At 50.4% G+C, this 19017-nt stretch overlaps 1 protein-coding gene across 4 annotated transcripts in view; it reads right to left on the bottom strand.

Moving 5' to 3' along the window:
- STAT1 (signal transducer and activator of transcription 1) overlaps positions 1–19017 on the bottom strand; it is a 590542-nt gene that overhangs the window by 412188 nt on the left and 159337 nt on the right. For all 4 annotated transcript variants that reach the window (XM_086955384.1, XM_086955383.1, XM_086955382.1 and 1 more), the window contains exon 11: positions 14917–14976. In XM_086955384.1, coding sequence (XP_086811510.1) covers positions 14917–14976 — 60 coding nt within the window. The remainder of the gene's footprint in view (positions 1–14916; positions 14977–19017) is intronic.

The following is a 19017-nucleotide window of genomic DNA, read 5'->3' on the forward strand; positions in this document are numbered from 1 at the left end:
AAACCATTCATTGTCCAAACAGATGCTTCTGAGTTGGGTGTGGGAGCTGTTCTTTCTCAACTGAATTTTGATGGTCAGGATCAGCCCATTGCTTTTATAAGCAGAAGGCTGACCCCCAGAGAGAAGAATTGGTCAGCTATTGAGAGGGAGGCCTTTGCTGTGGTTTGGGCCCTGAAGAAGCTGAGGCCATACTTGTTTGGCACTCACTTCAAGATTCAGACCGACCATAAGCCCCTCTTGTGGCTAAATCAGATGAAGGGTGAAAACCCCAAACTGCTTAGGTGGTCCATTTCCCTACAGGGGATGGACTTTACAGTGGAACATAGACCTGGTACTGATCATGGCAATGCCGATGGGCTCTCCAGATATTTCCACTTAGAACAAGAAGACTCACCTGGTCAAGGTTAGCTTATTGTCCCAAAGTTTGGGGGGGGGTCATGTAGGAGAGTCGGGTCTGCAATCCTATGATCACCCAGATTTTTTGCTTTTGTTTCACTGGTTTACGACTTTCCCTGGCTGTGGGCCTGCCAATCAGACCCACAGCCTGGCTGTTCTCTTTCTAAATTACCTCATGTACCCTAGGTGCATCTACCAATTGGTACTGGGCCACCTTATCAGACCCTGTAACTCAGGGCATAGGTGTACCCAGGGCTGCCAGGGGCTGCAGCATGTATTATGCCACCCCTGGCTGGCTTCCTAAATTTGACACAACTGGCTGCATGACAGCTGGGGCAAAGTCGTGTAATCACCCTTTGCTGTAGGTGTAGTATACCTATACCTAACCCTAAAATGGACACACAGATTCCTATCAGTCACTCCTATGGCAGGCCTTGACAATCCTGAAGGCAGAGTGCTTGGAATCGTGTGAGATGGTGCTCTGGCATGAGCTGAGTCTGTCTGCAGCTTGCGGAATCAAGTCCTAATAGCTGTTCCATGATATCGCATACCATATACTCTTAAGTGCATTATAATCCTCGCGGTTAAATGCTATCTTTGGTATTGCTTTATCAAAACATGTCGAGTAAGGTGTCATACGAATTGGAATACTAACCCCTCGCCAATTCTGGCGACGGGGTTAGCATTCCACCCTTCTAGAGGGACACGACATGTATGTAACTGTGAACCCCGGTTAAAGTTAACTGAAGCCTCAGCTCCACAAAATGGATGCTGCCACCACAGACACGAGTCTGACCCCCTGCAGCTGGGAGTCCTTCCAGCGAGGGGAGCCTGGACAAAGGGTTTCCTGTCAGGGGCGGTGCTAGCACCGTCCCAGACATGGTTTTGTGTATCCTGGGTAGGCAGGGCTTTTCAGGAAGGTGACTGCTGAGTGGCACCCCGGTGCTCACTACGCATAGGCCAGTCAGAACCAGTTCCAGGGGCACACCAGCCCCTGGCCTGGGGAAGTCCGGCAGGGGAGAGGGGTGTAACCACCCCCCTCCTGGTCCCACCCATAGGCAGGACTTAGTCACCGGGTCAGCCCCCTTTTTTAGTATAAAGATAGGAGCGGGCCCCCTGTTCAAATTAGATCATCTTTGGAATCAAGATACTACTTTCTTCGAAAGGACTTCACGATTTCTTCTTCAAGATTCTCCCTTGTGGCTAAGGAGTAGTCACCCTGCATCAAGCGGGCACCATCCTAAAGAACACTGCGGTCTGCTGCAAGTCCTTCATCACGAATCCGACGACCCAGCTCGACGAGACCCGGCTTCCCTGGCACCTCTGACCTCTACTCACCTCTACAGCCAAGCTGAGAACCGTGAGTGCGACGAGACCTCGAGGGACCGACGATCGCCAAGACTGCACGACATCTTTACTGCAAGCCCACCGTGTCCTCCACTGGTGAGTGCTTTGGGGTCCGAGAAGCCCCGACCCTGCGCAGCTCCAGTACCCAAGGTCAGCCTCCCTGCATCTCCACGATCTGCGTGGGGCCCTTCTGCTGTTTGCTATGCACCGCGTTGTTTGGCTACTAGCCGGCTGGCTTGTGGCCTTCTGAACGGCGCCCGACGACTTCACGACTGCTGGTCTGGTTGCTCCAGACTGGCCCTTGCTTCCTTCTTGAAGAGAGGCACCCCGGACCCTCCTGGTCCACTCCAGACGCCATTTTGAGTCCACCGCGTGGGCTTGAATTTGCCAAGGCTTTGTTGCCCAATCCTGGGTCCAGCGACGCCGACAGCTTCTATCTTCGTGGGACAGCTCGATCCTCCATCCTGGTCGCCGACAACGCCTCCTGGTCCGTGAGATCTTCGAGCTCCAGCGTCACCCACTCACCTTGTCGAGGTGGCTACCATCCGGTGCCCTCCTGGTGCCCACTGACTACTGTCTAGTAGTCTCAAACTTGGTCCCCTCTGCTTTCAGGTGTCATCTATCTTCAAGATCCAAGCTTGGATCCAACTGAACTTTCTTCACTGGTCACCGGCCAGCATCTTTTCTTCCGGCTCCTGGTCCGTCTACGAGGATTCCCGACGTCTTTTCAGACCTATGCAGCTGCAGCCCCTGGGCTAGGTAACTTCGGCATTTCGGTGCCCCAGCATAGCCTCACTATCCAAGGGTCAGAATCTACTTTCGTTTTCTCCCTACCAGGTCGGGTTCGCCCGAGAACACTAACTTTCTACTTCCTAGCTACCATAGACTTTTGTCCGCATCTCGCGTGAGAGTGCACACACTGCACCCGAGTCCCCTAGGCCTCCTAGAAGTAATCTAACGATTCCCTAGTCAAGTCCTAGCGATTCCAAAAGCTATTAGTACTGTACTTACCGGCTAGGAATTTCACATTCCACTTTCAGAGTATATGGTTTTCCGTGCCCCTCGGGCATTTGTATATACTGTGCTAACTTAAGTATTTTTGTAAGAGTTTTGGTTTGTGCTTAGTACCCTGTCCTCATAAAGAGTACAGGGCTGTTGTGATCTTTAATAAATAACTGTTTATTTTCATAACACTTGTGTGGTGTCCTTTCACTGGGTGTTCAAGGGGTATATGTGTGGTAAACAGCTGGCTTAACACGCCCTCTCGAGTCTTTAGCCTTAGACTGCTCGTATCCATGCTACTAGGATAGCTGGTCTATAAGGTTGACTTACAACCAATCATCAATAAGGGTTGCTGGACTGATACATAGTGTTCACTAGAATAGTGAGCACTGCATATCAGGCCACCTTCTCACACTCGGGTGCTGTACCTGTCCGTTCGACATAGTTAAGAGGTTCGGGTGTTGCCTCAGGTGAATCGGGGGCCTGATGGAGAGGCGAAGCAGATCCGAGAACCAGTGTTGTCTCGGCCAGAACGGAGCAATCAGGATCAGGGTGCAAGGCTCCGCTTTCATCTTCCGGAGGAGCCTTGGGATCATCGGAAACGGAGGAAAAGCGTACGCAAACATGCTGAACCAGCCGATGGAAAAAGCATTTCCCAGTGACCCCTGTTGGGGATGCCAGCTTGCGTAGCTTGGGCATTTGGCGTTCCCCTTGGTTGCGAAGAGGTCGATTTTCGGGGCACCCCACTGAGAGAAGATGTGAGCCAGAGTGTCGTCGTTCAGTTCCCACTCGTGGGAGAGGGATCTCTGCCTGCTGAGGGCGTCTGCGATGGTATTGTCCTTTCCGGGAACATAGTCCGCCTTGAGCGAGATTCCGTGCAACACCAGCCAGTTCCAGATTTTCTGCGATTCGCGTGATAGAGAGAGCGACCGCGTTCCCCCCTGCTTGTTCAGATAGTGCATTGTTGTGGTGTTGTCTGTTTTGACGAGCACCGGGGAATTTTGGATGCGTGGCAGGAAGGCTTGTAGAGCGAGATATACCGCCCTCAGCTCCAACAGGTTTATATGGAGCAGTTTCTCCTGATCCTCCCACTTGCCGCTGATCTGAAGGTCCTGGAGAACAGCGCCCCAGCCCTCCAGGGAGGCATCCGTCGTGATCACCAGAGGCGCCGGAGGAAGGAGAAATGACAAGCCAGTCATAAGATTCTTTCGATGTCTCCACCATTGAAGACCTTTGGAAATGCTCGGCGTTATCCTTACCGTGTCCTCGAACGAGCCAGTACTTTGAGTCCATTGCCTCGTGAGAGCTTCCTGCAAGGGGCGCATCCTGAGCCTGCAGTGAGGGATGAGGAGTATGCAGGAAGACATCATTCCGAGTAAGGAGGTGTAAGTCCGGACTTTGAGGCGTGTCTTTGCTGCCACAGCCGTGGCCAGGGACAGTATCTTGTCCGTCCTTTCCTTCGAGGGGAAGGCCCTTGCGCACTCCGTGTCCAAGGTAGCCCCGAGGAAGGTAATTTTTGTCGTAGGAGTAGTGCAGGATTTTTTGAGATTGAGGGTCAATCCCAGCTTCTGAAAAAGAGTGGTGCAGGCGTTGGAGGATTCGGCTGCGCCTTCGGGTGAGGGTGCCTTTACCAGCCAGTCGTCGAGGTAGGGGAAGACTTGGTGACCCAGCTGACGTAGAAAAGCCGCCACCGGTGCAAGGCACTTTGTGAAAATCCGCGGCGCGGATTTGAGGCCGAACGGTAGGACCTTGAACTGATAATGTCTGCCTGCTACCTCGAACCTCAGGAACTTTCTGTGACGCTTGAGGATGGGGATGTGGTAGTAGGCGTCCTGGCGGTCCAGGGAAGTCATGAAATCTCCCTTTTCCAGTGCGCCCAGGATTTCCTGGATTGTCACCATCCTGAATGATTGGCTCCGTAGGAAGGTGTTGAGCGCCCGGAGGTCCAAGATGGGTCTCCACTTGTCTTCCTTCTGTCGCACAAGGAAGAAGTGGGAATAAAATCCCGTCCCCTTCAAGGATGCTGGAACACTTTCGATCGCTCCTTTGTGTAGCATGACGGACAGTTCCTGGAGAAGGAGGCGTAGGTACTTGTGCGCCCGTCTCTGGGGAGGCGTATTGGGAGGGATGTTGGTGAATTCGAGAGAATGTCCGAATCGCATCATTTGCAGGACCCACCGGTCCGTGGTAATTTGGTGCCAATTGGTGAGGAAATGGGTCAGTTTTCCTCCAATTTGAAAGGATGGAGACGGTTGTAGGACTGGCTGGAGTAATCGGTCACTGGCGGCCGCCAGCGCCCTTCTTGGTATTCTTGCCTCTGAAGGTAGATCTGCCATAGGAAGATTGTCTACTTTGTTGCTGCCTGTGCTGGAACTGATTTCTGTTATTGTACGAGTAAGAGGACCTGTTCTGGTAGGACCCCTATAGGAGGGCTGACCTCTGGAGCGGCCGCCTCGAAAGGACTGGTTTCGTGACTGCAGGGTGCCCAGTGCCCTGGCGGTATCGGTATCCTTCTTTATGGCCTGCAGTGCCTCATCGATTTTTTCACCAAAAAGATGCTGGCCGTCGAAGGGCATGTCCAGCACCTTCGATTGAACCTCCTGGCGGAAAGATGTAGCTTTTAGCCAGCCTTGACGGCGGAGAACCGCAGCTCCAGCGAGCTGACGGAACCCAGTCATGGCCGCATCGATAGCACAGTCGATTATCTCCGCAGCGGAATTCTGACCTTCCACAAGGAGAGCCTTGACTTCCCTCTGGACCGCGTCGGGCAGTTCTTGTACGTAAGGGGCAATGTCCTCCCAGAGTTGGCGATTGTAGCGCCCCAGCAGGGCGATGGAGTTGGCCACCTTGATTGTCATGGCTGACGTAGTCGTGAACCTCTTGCCTATCGTGTCTAGTTTCCTGCCTTCCTTGTCAGGAGGCGCGGACAGCGGGGAGGAAGGGTTGCGGGAGTGTTTCTGGGCCGCCTGAGTCACTACCGAATCCGGTTTAGGATGGCCGTTGAGGCAAGCCGCCGCCGTAAGTGGGGCTTTATATTTCATGTCCAGGCGTGGCACCACCGCGGGCACAGAAGCGGGCGTTAGCATCAATTTCTTGCCCTGGTCCCATAGAAACTCAATAATCGGAATAGATTTAGCCGACTTTTGGTTGTGCTCTTTGAAGTCATGCAAAAAGCATTCAGTTTCAGTCGATTCCACGACCATATGAAATCTCTTAGCCGCTCTGTCCACCAGTTTGTGGAAGCCGCCAATGTCCGCCGGCACCGAGTCCGCTTGGCGTGGGTGCGGTGAAGCTGGAGCCGACGAAGCTGGGGAGGACGCTCCATATTCATCTTCGTCATGCTGGTCCGAGTGGACGTCTTGGACCTCTCCTTCCTCTAATTCTTCCTCCTCCTCCTCCTCATCTTCTGAGGATTCCTCTGCCTGAGGTTGGACCTTGTCACGGGGTCTCACCACCTGAGGCCGGACCTGTTCGCGGTGGCTGTGGGCGGGAGGGTGATTTGGGGCGGACGCCGGGGCACGTGTGACAGGTGTCTGAATCCCACTGTCCGCATCTGGGAAGCGTTGTTTGTAATCTTGTACCAGGTACCGCAGGTCATTGACAAGGGTCGCCGGCAGGCATATCATTGGGGTGACCTCCGTGCGGACACTAGTGTGTACGGAGTGTTCCTGATAAGTGAACTCCTCATGCTCCTCATCAGTACTTTGGCATTTGACGTTAAGGTCCGAGATAGAGGTAGCGGGACCTGGCTGGTCTTCCTCTTCAGACTCCTCACTTTGGAAGATTTCCTGAGGTGGCTGCCTTTCCACTCTGCTCGGAGACGTCGATTCCGGGGAAATCTGCGCCCTGGTAGTTTTGCCAGACGTGGACTGCACTCCTGCTGCCGTTGAGGGAGCCGTTGACGGTGTTAACGAGAGGGCCGACACCTTGACTAGTTTGAATTTCTTCAATGGCTCCGTGAGCGCCATCTCTGTCGACGGTTCGCCCGTTGACGGAGTTTCCGTCGTCGACGATGACCTGAGCGAGGACGGGGTAGTCGACGGTACCTTTGTCGTGGGCGACGATTTCGACGTCGAAGATGTCGTCGTTGATGCACCCATCGACGGCGAGCCCGTAATCGGCGCCTTCGTCGACACCGCCGTAGCAACCTGCGTCTTCGGCGTCGGGCCTTTCGTCGACGGCTTCGTGTTCGAGCCTCCCGTCGACGTCTTCTTTGTCGACGGTGTGTTCTGCGGCAGCGACTTTGACGACGATGGGCTCGTCAACGCTGACGTCGTCGGCTGGGACTCCGTCGTCGACAGGGTCTTCGTCTTAGACGATTTCAGCAGAATTATAGAGGAAACAGGTCTACCTGAGGACGAGGATGTAGTCGTGGTTGCAGCCGCGGAGGGCGACGACGCCGACGTCGTCGACACGGTGGTCGTGACCAAGGTAGTCCTCTGGGCATGTCTAGTGGTAGACGGAGCAGGCTTTTTGAAAGTTTGATTGTCTCGAACAGACACTGAAGATGTCGTAGATCTTGCCTCTGAAGACTTCTTGTGTGCCTTCTTAGGAGGAGTGTCTGCATCTGGGAAGCGTTGTTTGTAATCTTGTACCAGGTACCGCAGGTCATTGACAAGGGTCGCCGGCAGGCATATCATTGGGGTGACCTCCGTGCGGACACTAGTGTGTACGGAGTGTTCCTGATAAGTGAACTCCTCATGCTCCTCATCAGTACTTTGGCATTTGACGTTAAGGTCCGAGATAGAGGTAGCGGGACCTGGCTGGTCTTCCTCTTCAGACTCCTCACTTTGGAAGATTTCCTGAGGTGGCTGCCTTTCCACTCTGCTCGGAGACGTCGATTCCGGGGAAATCTGCGCCCTGGTAGTTTTGCCAGACGTGGACTGCACTCCTGCTGCCGTTGAGGGAGCCGTTGACGGTGTTAACGAGAGGGCCGACACCTCGACTAGTTTGAATTTCTTCAATGGCTCCGTGAGCGCCATCTCCGTCGACGGTTCGCCCGTTGACGGAGTTTCCGTCGTCGACGATGACCTGAGCGAGGACGGGGTAGTCGACGGCACCTTTGTCGTGGGCGACGATTTCGACGTCGGAGATGTCGTCGTTGATGCACCCATCGACGGCGAGCCCGTAATCGGCGCCTTCGTCGACACCGCCGTAGCAACCTGCGTCTTCGGCGTCGGGCCTTTCGTCGACGGCTTCGTGTTCGAGCCTCCCGTCGACGTCTTCTTTGTCGACGGTGTGTTCTGCGGCAGCGACTTTGACGACGATGGGCTCGTCAACGCTGACGTCGTCGGCTGGGACTCCGTCGTCGACAGGGTCTTCGTCTTAGACGATTTCAGCAGAATTATAGAGGAAACAGGTCTACCTGAGGACGAGGATGTAGTCGTGGTTGCAGCCGCTGAGGGCGACGACGCTGACGTCGTCGACACGGTGGTCGTGACCGAGGTAGTCCTCTGGGCATGTCTAGTGGTAGACGGAGCAGGCTTTTTGAAAGTTTGATTGTCTCGAACAGACACTGAAGATGTCGTAGATCTTGCCTCTGAAGACTTCTTGTGTGCCTTCTTAGGAGGAGTGTCTGCATGGCCAAGGGAAAGTACCCTGGGCCTCTTTTTAGAGACTTCCGAGGACTTGGAAACACTGCCTTCTGAAGATTCCATAGTGTCCCTGTCCTTAAGCCTGTCGAGCCATACGAGAAGTCGAGCCTCTCTGTCCTTCACAGTCTTTTTAGGGAAGGCTCTACACACCCTGCATTTGTCAGAGACGTGGTCAGGGTACAGGCAATACAAGCACAGATCGTGCTTATCATCCGCATGGATCCGTTTCTTTCCACATGAAGAGCAGGCCCTGAAAAGGGCTTTCTTCTGCGATTCCGACATGGAAGAGGCCTTTTTCTGCGATTCCGACATGGAATAAGGCAGCGGAAGGGCAACACGTATTGTAAGATCAGTGTAGTGAAGCAGTCTATTGAAGATTTGAGATCGAAGAAGTACTTTCAAAGAAAGTTTGAAGATTTCGAAGAAAACCTGAGGAGAGCTCAGGCTGGAGACTCCCTAGCACGACGTGCAGTAGAAAATCTGAGGGACTGAGGCTCCTCCCAGGAAGGTTCTAGAGGGATGGCGGAGCTGATTGGCTAACTGTGAGAGTTTGGTCCTTTTTACATAAGGACGAAGAAAGGCTACTAAGGGGAAGCCCTTAGGCCTATTTTCTCTATGTATGTCTATAAGACATTACTTTTTTATGTACCGAGGCTCCCGTCTCGGCGACGGGGAATGATTCAGGCATGTGAATCTATGAAAGACACCCAAATACTGGATAAGCTCCGTTTACACTGAGCTTGTGCGCAATAAAATGCTTGTTAACAAAGCACAGACCCAGCACGCGGCGTTGGCGTCCAAGTTGCCGCAGAAAATTAGCTCTGCCTTTTGGTCCACCAATCCAGGAATCATTACAGGAGCTTAAGGGAGGACGTCAGCGCCTGTTGAAAGTTATCTCCTCCGGTATCAGCCCGAGCATGTTGGTCGGCGAGATCAACGTGACAGGCTGTGCCTTGCAGCAGCATCAGTAAGAGCTGGGCAGACAGTATTAAAGGTGTGGAGGAGGCTTTCACTTTCATCAAAGTATTAATTTCAAGGGCAGGGTTAGACGCCCCATGTCATTGTGTTACACAGGGCTAGTTCTTTTATCAGGCGGCTACTGTTTAGAAATGGAAGAATGTTTTACTTAAATTACACGGGCAGGCGCATTCTTCGGGCGGTGTGGTGGAAGATATTATACAGTCATCTTAGTCGGCGCTATTAGTATAGTCCAGGCGCTTTGATTTCTCACTAACACGTGTGGATCAAGCTTCTCTGCATTATTGGACAGACAGATGAGACGAAAGGGGCACCTTTATCTTCTTTGTGTTTTTTGTTCTGTTTTTGTTTATTCGTGGCTTCCTGCTGAATATAATATTAGTTTCCTTAAGCTGCCCAGGGAGTCGTTATTTCATTGCTAAATATTTTACAGTGCACCATACCTTCCAACTGGCTCTTGTTTGTCCTCAGCACAAAATGCCAGCACTCAAATATAAATGGCATGCACGCACATATACACACAAGTATAGGCGTAACAAGCGAAACAAAGGCACAGAATCTTAAATAAAATAGAGGATTCCACTTTTAAATACTGGTATTGTTCACAAGCCAGCCTCTGCGCTTGAAAGCGAGGTCTATTCTGCTCGTGTACTTACCTCTCTCTATGATTCCAGGCATTTGTTTCCTCTCAGTTCCCTTTCCCAGGTGTTCAAAAAGAGTGTGTTCAAAGGCACTCTGACAGTCGAGGGAGAGGTCAGTGACGCCAGACCTCGAGTGCCTTCCTCGGCCTGACCTTGAAGAAGAACCATTAAACTGCGGAAAGCTCAGCATGTGGGTTTTGTTAGACCAGGTCACGGCTGGGATGGGGAATTCGCTGTCTTTTGCTCACGTGAAGTACCCAGACCTATCTGTGCTTCGGCTTTCTAAGAATTGTGCGTGAACGTTTGACAAGAGCTGACAAGTAGATGGGAGAGGATGTGGTATAACAGCCAGAGCTGCTGACATTGGAACTAGGCAACCGGGTTCGAGTCTCGGCGTCAGCTCAACATCCTGTGAGCTAAGGCAAGGGTCTGGCTTGGCTCTAAGAGACCATGGATGCGCCGAGCCATCACAATAGTTGTTATATACATTATGCAACAAACATAATGCAAAAAGATGACAAATTCCCTTCAAAATTAAATGCAGTATATTTGTTTATTTTTTGGAGCAATGGTCCTTAGCAAAACATGTATAAACAGAAACAAATGCAATATAGACCTTAATGGGTACTATAGTATTTCGATCCCCAGCCGGACAAAGAATTTTAATTTTCAAAATAAGGGAGATTTTGTTGCATTAAGAACACGGACAATATAACGGGACACATTCCTGCACCCAATATTTTTGGAAACAAAAGGAAGGGTAAACATTAAGCATACAGAACAAAGGAACACAGGCAACGGTTTGAGCATTGGGAGCTTGATTTGATCATACAATGAAGCAAGCTAACCCACATAGTGACCACATTAATCATATGTAGAATAGAAATTAATGGCACTAATAAATATGTCGACGGCGTTTCGATCTCAAGCTCATCAATAATAGGGATCATCATCAGGACTAAAACAATAGATTTGCCTGGTGTTATGAACAAAAATTGCCTTGAGGGCTGATGTGAGGTTCCCTCAAGTGGAGAGCGGTATGGTGGTTAGATAACCGGTGAACAATCTGGGTGGCAGGTTGCAAGGTGGCAGTTCCTGATTATTACCCATTTCACTCTGTCTCATTCACTACAATCACTTACTCTCAGTTGCACTTGCACTCAGGTTTACTCACTCTGACTCTCTCACTCCCAGTCAGCCTCACTGACTCACACTGTCTCACTCTTTCTGATTCTGACGATGACAGATTACGATAAATTACAGCACTTGGCAAGCAGCATAGCCTAAAGGTGTCGCTTTTGGGACCTTATCTTATCTTATCTTATCGTATCCTGAATTTGTACAGCGCACGTACACCCAAAGGTTTCATGGCGCTAACCGACAATGCTGGAAACTAAATCCAGGGAAGAAAGAAAACAAAGGAATTACGCCAATGCCTGCACAAATAGCCACGTCTTGAGCTGCTGCCTAAACTGGAGAAGAGAGGTAGATGAACGAGACTCCAGGGTGAGAGTGTTCTACAGCTTGGCAGCAAGCGTGGCAAACCTGCGTCCTCCCTTACGTTGGAATTTAAAGTGGGGGACGATCAAAAGAGTTTGAGAGGCAGACCGGAGGTTGCGCGAGGGAATGTATTTAGGCAAAAGATCCTGAATTAACCTGGGGCTGCGAGCATTAAGGGCCTTAAACGTCATGCAGGCAGCTTTAAAAAGAGTGCGCTGTACAACAGGAAGCCAATGGAGTTGCTAGAGTAGCGGACTGCCAGCGAGGGAGGCGATAAATGAGTCTGGCGGCTTATTCTGAGCCAGCTGCCGACGCTTGCTAAGAGAGACCGGAAGGCCGAGGTAAATAGCGTCGGAATAGTCCAAGTGCGACAGCACCAGGGTCATTACAACCTGGGTCAGGGCGGGTTGGGTGAACAGTCGGCTTATCTTCTTAATTTTCCGAAGCTGAAAAGAGCACGAGGACACTACAGCATTAACCTGAGGTCTCAGCGAGAGCTCATCGTCAATCAGTACCCCCAAGCTTTTCACAGATTTTGAAGGAGTAGGGGGGGGGGGGGGCAAGTTTAGAAGGCCAGTAATGTGGTCCCCAGAAAAGCTTGCTTTTGCCGAAAAGGACCAATTCTGTCTTTCCGGGGTTCAGCTTGAGCTGGTTACTGTCCATCCACTGGCCTATAGAAAGCAAGGTGGATTGAAATTGAAGAACAGAATCAGGGGAGTCATCAATGGTGAAGGTGAGTTGCAGATCGTCTGCGTAGTTGAAGGTGTTAACTTTAAAGGATTTTAGCAATTTAAACAGATGGAACATAAATATTGAACAGAATTGGTGATAAGGAGGACCCCTGTGGAACTCCACAGGTAGTGTACAATTTTGACGAAGAGAAGGGGGGGGGGGGAGACCTACTGATTGAGAGCGGGAACCAAGGAAAGACCTGACCCTGTCATGGGCGAGGCCACGTATGCCGTCCAGTTTGACACTGTCGAGAAGGATGTCATGGTCGACCATGTCAAACGCGGCCGACAAATCAAGCAGAACCAGGGCCTGGGGAATGCCTAGAAGTATTTAGTTATGCAGCACAATATTCTTGGTGCAACAACGTCAACTGTTGCATGGCTAAACACTTATAAGGTCCCAAAGGAGAGCCCTATTGGCTATGCCAATGCTTGTTCTTTTTGTTTCCTTGAACCTTGGGACGAATGGACAACAAAAAGGTAATGGCTATCACTGAATGTAAGTCACCAAAATGTGTGAAAGAGAATCAAAGCTTTCTTGGGTTGGCAAACTTTTATAGGAGGTTAATTAGGAATTTCTCTAGTGCCTGTGCAACCTATCACCAAGTTACTGAGAAATGGAGTGACCATCATCTGGAATGAGGAAGCAGAGATCGCGTTCCAGGTATTAAAAACAAAATGTACTCATACCCCCATTCTATGCCATCCTGATGATCAGTTGCCCTTCGTGTTCGAGGCGGATGCTTCTCAATTCACTTTAGGGGGTGTATTGTGACAACAACATCCGGACAATGGACTATGGCCTATTTTTCTACAAAACTAAACCCACATGAATGCAACTACAGCAATACTGACTTAGACCTACTGGCTATAAAACGGGCATGTGAGGAATGGAGGCATTACCTACTAGGAGCCTCCCTCACGATACAGATCTATACTGATCACAGGAACCTTCTTTTTCTGAAAACAGCCCGAGCACTGACTCCCAGACAATTGAGGTGGACGTTGTTCTTTTCGGATTACGATTTTGTGATCAAATGCAGACCTGGTCCGCAAAATGGTAAAGCAGACGCCCTCTCCAGAATGAATCACCCCAACGAACGTGAAAAAGAAGACCCGCCCATGATCCTCCAGAACCCAGTGTTCCCCAGTCCAGAACAAGCAGTTAGTACTACCACCGATTTTTTGGCTGAGTTTAAGGCTCACTCAGCGCTCCTACATCAGCAAGCGTGGGTCCAAGAAGAACCCCATCTACGGTCACAGATAGGGGACTTCTTATTTCGCTTCGAGATTATTTTTCTACCCACCAAAGACTTGCGTACCCAATGACATGGACATACACTTCCATGATAGGGGTCATTTGGTTGTGCGCAAGACCATTACTCAGACCAAACGTCACTTTGGTGGCCATCTCTCAGACAGAGTGTCCTACAGTATACACAGAATTGTGCAGTCTGTGCCCAGGGTAAAACCAGCCACAACAAATCTGCGGGACTGCTCCAATCGATTCCCGTTCCCTCTTACCCGTGGCATACTGTCTCAATTGACTTCATAGTAGAAATGCCACTCAGCAACGAATATACAGTAGTGTTGGTGGTAGTAGATCATCCAACGAAGAAGGGATACTTCATCCCTATGACGAAAATACCCACATCAGTAGAGTTAGCCTCCGCCTTCTTGCAAAACATTGTGCGTCTCCATGGAATTCCTGTTGTCCTGATCACAGACAGAGAATCACAGTTTATCTCTTGCTTTTGGAAGGCTTTGTGTATCGCCATGAAAATAGAAGCCCGGTTATCCACCAGTTACCATCCGGAGACCGATGGCAAGACAGAGCGATGAAATTAGACTGTACAATAATATCTCCGATGTTCCATGCTACAACAAGAATATATGTGGAGTACCTTGTTATGGATGGCAGAGTTTGCGTACAACGCAGAACACTCGTCTGTGAGTTGCTCCCCTTTCTACTGTCAAAAAGGATGTCATCCCAACATTCTGCCACAACAGACAAGTCTCTGTTACGCTTGTGTTTACATTTGTTTGTTTCATTTTACTTTTTGTTTCCTTGAACCTTGGGACCTTTTGCCTGTGCTTTGAATGGTTCAAGGTGCGTACTCTCGGGTGCAGAGTGCCCCTGTCGCTGGTCAAGGAAACAAAAAGTAAAATGAAACAAACAAATGTAAACACCAAGAGTAACAGAGACTTGTCTGTTGTGGCAGAATGTTGGGATGACATCCGTTTTGACAGTAGAAAGGGGAGCAACTCACAGACGAGTGTTCTGCGTTGTACACATACAATTAAAGAGTTTATGAACACGGAAGGCTTGGGTCTGTGCTCTATCTGGACTAGACCACTCTTAAATTGTACTAACAAACACAGTGTCCAGATAGACTGTTTCTTAATTTATCATACGAGACTGCAGGGCTTTGTTCTAAAGCCCTGTGCTCACAGGATAAACTGCTGGGTATACCACGAGGGAATGCATACATCTTTTAGTACCCCTATAGACAACAACCTTTGAAATAAGTATTCCATGAGTGTTACACACAGGCAGGACAAAAGGCAGGAGTAGAACGTTTATCACTAGAAAAATGATAATAGGCACATACTGCAAGAAAAGTGAGCAGTTTATGGGTATGTAAATCTAATTTCCATAATCTGTATAAAAAAAAGCCACTTTTCCATGTACTGTTGCCTAAATATTAAAACAGTAATGTAACATACTTATCGAATAGGGCTTTCACTTTCAATTGATAATTCAGCTCTTGTAATTTTACCAGAAGTCTGCAAAGAAAGTCGAAAAATAATTATTACATAAACAATGCATTACTTTACGTACATACCTATAGAACTGAATTTATATATACCTCAATTGTGTGGAATAAATCCCATTTGTCATTTCAAAATAAGGATTGTCATAGGCTTAATGAACAAGTTACTTACCTTCGGCATCCGGAGAATTATTTCCTCAGCAGTACCTCTGGGCGTCGACTCTGTGTTCGACGTTGGCGTCGTGGTCACTAGAATGAAGTCACGGTATCTACTTAGATGCCGCCCTCGTGCGCTGATTTCAGTTCTTTATGCCACATTCCATGCCAGAAGCGCGGAGCCATGCAAGACACTGATCACTGGTGCACGAAAACTAGGGCCCTGAAAGGGAGTCCCTTACTCTAGAAGTCAGTTCGCAGAACGGGGAGAATGGGTGGGGCGGTGAGGAATCCATAACTAATTTATGTCTCTTATAGATATATCAATACCGAAGGAGATAGACAATTAGTTATTGATTCCTCACCATAGAATAGATACCCCAGCAATATCAACCCCAGCGGTGGGTCTGCGAACCAAGTTCACACCAGAAAGTCATGGAGAACTGAACGGTTGAAGAAGCGATCCAGATAGAAGGAAAGCGCACATTTTGGATCCAGACGATGGAGACGCTCTTCCTCTTTAGAAGGATGTGGAGGCGGAAATAAGGTGGGCAAAGTGATGGTCTGTCCTATGTGGAAAGAGGTAACCACTTTGGGAAGAAAAGAAGGTCTAGTGCAAAGGACAACCTCTGGATGAACAGCCAAGAAAGGAGGTTTACAAGAAAGGGCTTGAAGCTCACTCACCCTGCGAGCAGAGGTGATGGCAACCAAGAAGGCAGTTTTTAAAGTTAAAAGTCTGAGAGGACAATTATGTAGCGGCTCAAAGGGAGCGCACATAAGATAAGTCAGAACCAAGTTCAAGTCCCACTGAGGCATTACGAAAGGAATAGGAGGGAAGAGATGAGTAATGCCCTAAGAAATCTATTCACAATAGGGGACTTGAAAAGAGAAGGTCGATCAGGAAGCCCAAGAGGCTGAAATGACTGAGAGATAGCCCTTAAGAGTGCTCACGGCAGAGCCTTGCTGGGCCTAAGAAAGGCGGTACAAGAGAACCTAAGAATGAGGGGCGGGAAGGGGATCCACAGACTTTGCTGTGCACCATGCCACAAATTTGTTCCATCTGCAGGCATATACCATTTTAGTGGAGGGACACCTGGCTGCCAAGATAACGTTTAACTTTGGGAGGTAGGTCGAAAACCATCAACTGCCGCCGCTCAATCTCCACGCAAGGAGATGGAGGCTGAACAGGTTCGGGTAGAGGACCGTCCCCTGCTGCTGCGACAGAAAATCCTCCTGAGGAGGCAGTCTGATCAGAGGATCGATGGCCATGTGTAACAGCTCTGGATACCAGACTCTTTGTGCCCAATCCGAAAGCCACAAGAATGACTTGGGCCTGGTCGCGCTTTATCTTCTTCAGCACTCTGGGCAGAAGTGGTATAGGAGGGAAGGCGTATAGAAGACCGCAACTCCGCTCAAGACGAAAAGCCCAAGTGCCCCCTTGGAAATTCGAACGCTCAGGACTGCTGACATTGTACGTTCTCTTCGGTGACAAATAGATCTAAGCAAGGCTCTCCCCACTGCTGAAAGAGACCTTGCATCACCTCAGAGTGAAGACGCCATTTGTGATCCATCATGCACCTGGGGCTGAGTTTGTCTGCTCTGGCGTTCAGAGAACCTGCGAGGTGTTGAACCAACAGGGATATGCCCTGATGTTCTAGCCATGTCCAAAGGCAGAGAGCCTCTTGACAGAGGGTCCACGACCCCATCCGCCCTGTTTGTTGAAGACCACTTGGCGGTGGTGTTGTCCGTGAACACCTGCACTACACTTCCCCGGACAGAGGGAAGGAATGCCTTTAGTGCAAGACGAATTATCCGAAGCTCAAGAAGGTTGATGTGGAGCCCAGACTCCGCTGGAGACCAGGGGCCTCTGATCTCTGCCTCTCCCATGTGGCTGGCCCACCCCAGTAGTGATGCATCCGTCACCACTGTAAACTCTGGTTGGGGAAGGGAGAGGGATCTGCCATTGACCCAATCCTGGTTTGTGAGCCACCACTGCAATTGGTGAGCAGTGCCCTCAAATCTGGACACAATCGGACAGATTTTCTTGATGTTGTGCCCACTGGAACTTCAGATCCCACTTCAGAGCCTGCTTATGCCACCTGGCATGATCCACCAGCAGGATGCGGAAAGCCATGAGGCCCGGCAGCCTCTGGGTCATTCTGACCGAAACCGGGGATAAAGGCTGAACGATCGGAATCCTAGCCCAAATATCTTAGACTCGCTGCTCGGGAGGATAAACCCGGAACTACATCGTGTCCAGAATCGCTCCAATGAAAAGGAGCTTCTGAGAGGAAGTCAGGTGTGACTTTGGCACGTTTATAGTGAACCCCAGAGAATGCAGGAGGTCCGCCATAGTCTGGAGGTGTGAGACAACTGCCTGGGACGATCCTGCCTTCAACAGCCAGTAGTCGAGATAGGGGGAAGACTGGAACCTTTGATCTGCGCAAATGAGCTGCGATCACCGCCATCACTTTCGTGAACACCCGAGAGGCGTTAGTAAGGTTAAAGGGGAGCACAGTAAACTGAAAGTGTTTGTGGCCTACTGTGAACTGCAGGTAACGCCGGTGGGCCAGCAGGTCAGGTATGTGAAAATAAGCGTCCTGCAAGTCCAATGCTAACATCCAGTCTCCAGGGTCGAGAGCAGACAGGACCTGAGGCAGAGTCAACATCTTGAACTTCTCCTTCCGGTGGAAGCGGTTGACTTTCCTGAGATTCAAGATAGGATGCAGGCCCTTGTCCTTCTTGGGCACCAGAAAGTAGTGGGAATAACAACCACAACCTACCTATAGGACAGGAATGTGCTCAATGACCCCCTTGGCCAGGAGAGCCATAACTTTCTGTTAGAGAAGGGCCAGGTGATCCTCCGACATACAATGGAATTGAGGTGGCATGGATGGAGGTGTAGTCTCAAAGGGGAGGGAGTAGTCCCTTTGGACTATCTGCAAAACTCACCTGTCGGACGTGATGTTGAGCATGTGGGGAGGTGATGGCAAATCCAGCTGCTCAATGGTGAATGATGGGCCTGAAAGGTCGGACTAGGAGGGTTTGGAGGCTGCTACAGAGGGGGCGCTGGTAGACATTCCCGCCCGCTGGCTTCCCGACCCACGATGGTGGAATCCACGTCCTCGGCAGCACAGAAATTGGACAGCTTGCACAGGCCTGTGGCACTGGGGAGAACGTGGCGGGCCCCGCTTCCGTAGCCACGAAAGGGGCGATAAGCAGACCGCGCCTGGTGGGAGGTGGAAGAAAGACCCAATCATCTGGCCGTAGCCCTGGAACCCTGAAAGCGCTCAAGCACTTTGTCTGACTTGTCGCCAAACAGGCACAGGCCATTAAAGGGTATGACCAAAAGCGTTGCTTGGACATCCCCTGAAAAACAAGTGGACCTCAACCAGGCTTAGCGGCTCAGTACTACCGACCTGGAAATCATACTGCCCGGTGAGTCTGCAGTGTCCAGACCCCACCGGATGGTGCACTTCGCTGCATCTCTCCCTTCAGCAAGAGCACAGGAGATTACGGCCCGGGCTTCCACGGCGCACTGTGGCAGCACCTGCACAACCATGTCTCACACCGAGTGGGAGAAACAGGCCAATAGGAATGCGGTGTTCACCGACCGCAGCCCCAAGCTGGAGGAAGAAAATATCTTTTTCCCAAGGTGGTCCAGCTTCTTGGATTCCCTATCAGGTGGTGCATTAGGAAATGTGTCTTTGGACGTGAAGGCTTTGACTACCAAGCTCTCAGGGGTTGGATGGGGAGAGAGGAAAATTGGGTCTCCCATGGCCGGGCGGTGGCGTCAAGCAATTATCCTATTCACAGGAGCCCCTGTGTTGGGCTTGGAGCAAGTGCCCAAAAGGATGTCCGTAAGGGCCTCATTGAACGGCAGCAGGGGCTCCGAGGA

This window comes from Lissotriton vulgaris, chromosome 2_1 (assembly GCF_964263255.1).
Source record: "Lissotriton vulgaris chromosome 2_1, aLisVul1.2, whole genome shotgun sequence".
NCBI lineage: Eukaryota > Metazoa > Chordata > Amphibia > Caudata > Salamandridae > Lissotriton > Lissotriton vulgaris.